The sequence below is a fragment of the Larimichthys crocea genome, chromosome II, assembly GCF_000972845.2.
Source record: "Larimichthys crocea isolate SSNF chromosome II, L_crocea_2.0, whole genome shotgun sequence".
Taxonomy (NCBI): domain Eukaryota; kingdom Metazoa; phylum Chordata; class Actinopteri; family Sciaenidae; genus Larimichthys; species Larimichthys crocea.
Window position 1 is genome coordinate 13,838,461 of NC_040012.1, and position 6,173 is coordinate 13,844,633.

Genomic DNA, 6,173 nt, shown 5'->3' on the forward strand with positions numbered 1-6,173 from the left:
AGCAAGCAAGAAGGAGATGAGTAAAAGCGTGAGGCCAGCTGTGATAAGTATGGGACTGGAATCATTCAACTCAATTTAAACCCCAAGGCACTACAGACCTTGCTAGTTTCAGAACCACACCCTGTTTCAATGCTAAGCCCCACCTTCCTAGCCTCACTTAGCCTGTTTGTGATTGGACTGTCTCATCAGTGTTAGGGAAAGGAAGGATGGGGTCAGAGAGTTACAGGCTCTGATTAAAGAAACCCAGCAGTGACTGGCTGTCAAGTTCTGTGTGTTTTTGTAACCACAACTCTGCCCAAACTTGAAAAAATGCTTGATTAACCATTGAAGGGTGCAAAGGACAACTCAATTCTTCTTATTCTTCCATTTTTATTGTCTTCACGATGGGTTTGATGATTTCAGTATGCATGAAGAAATGATGGAATTGAATAGAATAGAACAGGTTGATAACCTTCAAGAAACAGAAAAGACATTCATTAGTCTCAAATAAATAAATAACAGTAAATATTTTCCCTCAAAGTTTCTTGATTCTTAACCAAAGTAATTCAAGTTAACTTAGAATCTCAAGCCATCTACGTAAAGTATCATTATTCTTAATTAAATTCACATAAATCATAAATAATAATTACTTGTGGAGAATCATGACCTCATTAAATATCCACATTAAAGTTGTTTATTTACATTACATTACATTACATTGCATTTAGCAGACGCTTTTATCCAAAGCGACTTACAGAGGAGGACATAAGCTGAGAAAGGTGTAAAGGAGCACAGAGTAGTTGTATTTCCTACCAGTTGCGTCTCTCAGATTGATCAGGAATTGTGGTCCTTCCTTACTTCCAGGTGCAGATGAAAAAGACTAGCTGCAACCAAACATTTAGTGCCATGCCTTCCCAGCAGGCAAATATGGTCCCTCTAAGAGTTCTTGCTGAGTGCACCAACATCTCTTGTGTGGTTGCACTCTGCAGGTTTGGAGTGCAGATTCCCCAGTAAATGCTCTTGAAAATGACTTGAGATCTGACATAACACTGGCTAATTGCAATAAAAAGCCTCCAGTGGAAACTCCTCAAGGGTCAACAAGGGTCATGTTAGCAAAACAAATGGTAGTGTAGGTCAAGCTTTCAAGCCTGAGCTGAAAAATACTATCAGTGAGAAAATGAACACCAATCTTCATACAGTGTTCATCATAGTTAATAGTTTTCACAATGCAACTAACAAACACAATGTGTCAAGTAGAGATCACTGGCAAAACACAACATGGCATTCATATCCCAACAAGTGTGCACAAGAAAAACTCAGCTTATACCAAAATTATGAAGAGTAGAAGCAGCATATTGAAATCTGTGCCCTTCCATTATGCTTTGAGATATGAACAATGAAATACATATTAACAGGTAGCTCTAAAGAGCCTCAATCTCAGTTCCAGAGTCACTTTTCCCATTGGTGTGGTGGTGCGCATTCCCATCCTATAGGTGCTTCCAATTGGCCACCACAGTAAAATGTTCACTGGCTGAGCCGTTCAGTTTTGGTTTGTCCTCTGAGGCAGGGAGTCGCTTACCCTTTACGTAGGCCTGTATCCAAAAGTTGGAGAAGAGGAGGAAGTAAAGGGCACAACTCATCCAAATGAGATGGATCCAAAGGGGAACCTGGTAGTCACACTTTTCCATGAAGTAGTACTGGCTGATGTGAATGGAGACCAGAATGAACTGTGACTGTAAAATGACAAGGAAAGGACAGATGAAAATGACGAATTCCAACCCAGATTCATGGTAACATCAAATGTGCCAGTCATTTCATTGTGAATAAATCTTTGAAGGACATACAAGCTGGATGGCAGTCATGTATTTTTTCCACCACAGGTATTTCTGGAAGCGAGGTCCTGCAGCAGAGAGTCCGTAGTAGAAGTACATAATAACATGGACAGCTGAATTCGCCAAGGCATGGAAAGAGCCCATTCCGGCAACTTGAGAGAGGAAAATCACACAGGATTGTTTTGTCAGATATCACAACTGAACAATGTATGTATGTTATGTATGGAGTGTTTTACATTAATATCATGTAAACATTACCAGGAGTCAAGTTGAGGGACCACCACCAACACCAGGGTGTGAAGAAGTGATGGAATACATGGAGAAACGTGATCTGGCTTTGTTTCTTCCTCAGGACAAAGAATACCTTGAAAAAAAAAAATTAAGACCAAGCTTAATTTAACATGCACAAAAGACAAAAAAAAAGAAAAGAAAAAAAAGAAGTCAAATTATCAGAAATATTTGGAGAGATTAAGAAAAAAAAAAAGAACTTACTGTGTCGAGGAGTTCAATGTTTTTTGTAAAAAACACACCCCAAGCCACATTAACCATCTGGGAGAAAGAAAGTAAGAATAGCACTGTCAAATATCCAATTTCAGACACTAATATTTATTTTCCAAAGCATCAGAACAGTAGTTAGTGCTCCTCTGCTCTGAAACAAATTTACTGGCTTACTCTTAAAGCCTCCGGGGAATTTGAGGTATCAATAAGGTCACATCTCCACGTATAGGTGGTGCCCCATCCAGACATCAAGAACTAGGTGTAAAAAAAACAAAAAAACAACAACACATCAGCAGCTGCTATTTAAACTTCACAATCTCTCTGGTTTATGAAGAAATATGGTCAGCAAATAACTCAGTCATTTTGCTTACCTCATACACCAAGTAGGCGTTCAGTGAAACCATGCTGAGGTTGTAGACAATCATGGCTGTGTTGAGACGAAAGGGCTTGCGGTTTGCCATTAGGCGAGGTCCAACGTACACTGAGAAGAAGACATAGGCCAACAGGATGGAGGTCATCGGTACTGGGCTCTGCATCAGTGGGAAGTCTCTGATTCGAGGATCTGGCAGAAAACAAAAACACACACTCCTCATTGTCTCAGCACGCCGGTAATGGATGCTTACAGATATCTGAGGCTGATTCTCTTTCCACACAGTATTTTATTATGCCATTACATCATTTATATTTGAACAAAGTTGAGGTGTAAATCTGCAACAGAGATAAAGACACTTACCAGTCCTCAACCGTAGAGAATTGTGGTATTTTATAATGTTTGATACAGCGTCCTGCAGCATGGTGACTGCTTGTGTTTTGTCCTAATAAACGCCTGAAAATTAAGAAGAGACAAAAGAGTGAGAAGCCGAGCTTAAGGTAAGGTTGGTTGGGCAGGTGAGCTACAAAATGACCTCTCCACCTGCTTTTCCCACTGACTAAACAAACAGGAGACAGCTGCACAGGCTCATCAAACACCCCTCAGTGTCATTGTATACTACTAGGTAGTGGTGGGCAGATCGATGGAAATATTAATAGTATCGATACCAAGTCTGTATCGGATCGATACTAGCCCGGTGAGATCGATTCTTTACTTTAAGTTCTGCTCTTGTTTGCAATGCTGTGGTTTCGGCAAAGAGGAAACAAACCAGGTCGCACACAGTTTGCATTTTATTTAAGATGGAGGAAGGTTCTACCTAATGCAGAGGTTGACTGCAGCCTCTCAGTCCACCATCAAACAACAGGATGGATATATCACTTAAATCATTTACTGTTATGTTGGAACAGGAAACTATCATACAGTGACTGTAAATTGTTGGAAACCTGTTTTACAGGAAAAGCTCATGTAAAGGTGTTTTGCTGGGGGTAAAAGTAAACAGAGGTGTAGGAAATTATATTTAAAAAATTGATTAATGGCTTTTTGGGTGAAACATTTGGAAACGGGAAAAGAAATTACAAAACACTACTTCTGTTTTAAGTAAGAAACAAGTGAATCTATTGAACATTATGAGGATTAGTTGTAACATAAAACAGATCCTGGAATTATCCTAAAATTGTATTCTCATTTTTTTTTGTAGCAAATATCAGATCAAGTTTAAAAAGGCTGGCAGTGCTTCCCACCAAGACCATCTCTCCTGTCACGAGTGCATGTAATTCATCAACAAATACAGTAAAAACACCTAACATCCTAACTTAATTAAGAATGAACTTCATAATTAAATATAGACTTTACAGTGTTTCAAAACTCAGAAAAAAATGAGATGTGGTATGTTTGCACACCATAAATGCTTTCCAAATGACAGTGTCTATTTTCTAGAAAAGAAATACAACAAAAGAATGGCAAAAATGTTAATTTGATTATTTTGAACAAAAACCTGTAACCAAAACACAGACTAATTAAAGGCTTTGGGGTTGTTAAGTTGTTTACATATTATTTATATTTTCACCAGTTGTTTTTGTTGTTGAGAATTTTAATTTAATTTTTGTATTACAGTTTCTCAACAGTACTTGTTTGTTTTAATTTGTTTACTGGTTTATTTAAGATTTTTCTGAAGAAAAAAAAGAAGATAAAGCATTTTCTATTTAATTATAAACTTTGTCCTAATTCTGTCCTGAGTTTTAACTATTTAATAATAATAAAAAAGGAACCATCACAAAAAAACACTTAAGGTCATAACAATTAATTAATTAATTAATTAATTATCGAATCCATACCAAAATATAAATAAATACTCTGCCAATGACTAACAGAGCAAGTCAAACAGGTGAGGCAAAGAACCTGGCCCTTAGAGCCAGCCTAGCCAACTAACTGAGCTCAAAGATATGAGCTCATCAAGAATTTCCAGGGAGTAAAACCACAGAACAAGCAAAAGTATAAAACTTTGTTTCAAGCAGCTGAATTAATGTTTTTGGCTCAAATCCACAACCTGACACCAGTCCTACCTCAATGCATTAACAAGAACCTTATCTTTACATTCTCGCACAAATGATAAATGATCTCAGAGCCTTGAAATTGCTAAAATACTTTTCTGTTGTCAGTGACTCACCTGCTGAGCACAAGTCCTCAGCACTCACTCTTGTTTGTTTGAAAGCCACTACACAGGCGGCACTTCAAATCAGAGGATCCAACAAATAAAAAAAATTAAAAAACACTAGTGAAGGTGATCAGGTGAAAACAGGATACATGCAAAGCTAGTCCGTGGGTGGTAGTCTCCAGCTGTCCTCAAGTGTCTATGATTTTTACTAAGAGTCCAACAAGAGCTGAAAGTCCTACAGGTAACAAATGTAGACAGACTGAGAGAGCAAGCAAGAAGGAGATGAGTAAAAGCGTGAGGCCAGCTGTGATAAGTATGGGACTGGAATCATTCAACGCAATTTAAACTCCAAGGCACTACAGACCTTGCTGGTTTCAGAACCACACCCTGTTTTAATGCTAAGCCCCACCTTCCTAGCCTCACTTAGCCTGTTTGTGATTGGACTGTCTCATCAGTGTTAGGGAAAGGAAGTCAGAGAGTTACAGGCTCTGATTAAAGAAACCCAGCAGTGACTGGCTAATTGCAATAAAAAGCAATTCATCAGTGCATGGGGATAAAAAAAAAAAACTAATTTGATTTATGTGAAAGATGAGACCAATAGGAAACAATTACTGACAAAAATGTCACTTGTTTCAGAAATGGTCTTGAAACATGATCTAGGCTAACGGTGAGTGTAAGTCCAGCAAAATTCAGTGCGACCCTTGATTTCGCCATCACGAGACTGCAATGGACTTCATCCTTGTCATTTTTGTACCCAAGGTAAGAACATGCACCATATCCCACGCAGCTGGCATCTGAAAAATGGTGTAACTCTACTCTGACAATGTCATGAAAGTCATGTGGGTGGTAACATCTCGGAATTGAGACCTCTTTCAATTTGAGAAGACCATTTATCCATTCCTCCCACTGTGGCTTCATATCTTCTGGGAGTGGGTCATCCCATCTGATGCCTCGGTGACAAAGGTCTTGAAGGATACGTTTCCCACACTTCCACAGGCTGAATGGAGTGATGAATCCAAGTGGATCGTAGAGAGAGACGATGACAGACAACCACGACGAGTTGATGGCTGATCTTTCAAGCTGATGTTAAAGCTGAAAGTGTCATCTTTTATCGACCACTGAATGCCGAGAGCGCGTTCTGATGGGGTTGGAACAAAACCTAGAGGCTTAATGTTTGCTGCTCTTTCAGAAGAGTCTAAGCAAGACAGCGCTGCTTCTTTATTCGAGTTGAATTGGTGAAGGCGCAGGCCTCCTCTTTTGCACAACTCTTGCGACTCAGAGATCAGTTGCTTGGCTTCATCAACTGATGGGACGCTGACTAATCCATCATCAACATATG

General features: G+C 39.0%; 1 protein-coding gene across 1 annotated transcript; it reads right to left on the minus strand.

Moving 5' to 3' along the window:
• Window positions 1–748: 748 nt before the first annotated feature.
• LOC109139251 (elongation of very long chain fatty acids protein 1) lies at window positions 749–5,164 on the minus strand. Its single transcript, XM_027290933.1, has 8 exons — window positions 4,847–5,164; window positions 3,043–3,135; window positions 2,681–2,871; window positions 2,484–2,564; window positions 2,304–2,360; window positions 2,070–2,175; window positions 1,824–1,963; window positions 749–1,712 (listed from the first exon to the last, which is right to left on the minus strand). Exons 2-8 carry the CDS (start codon window positions 3,101–3,103, stop codon window positions 1,467–1,469), a joined length of 882 nt encoding a protein of 293 aa, XP_027146734.1. The 5' UTR covers window positions 3,104–3,135; window positions 4,847–5,164; the 3' UTR covers window positions 749–1,466.
• Between the last annotated feature and the right edge of the window lie 1,009 nt (window positions 5,165–6,173).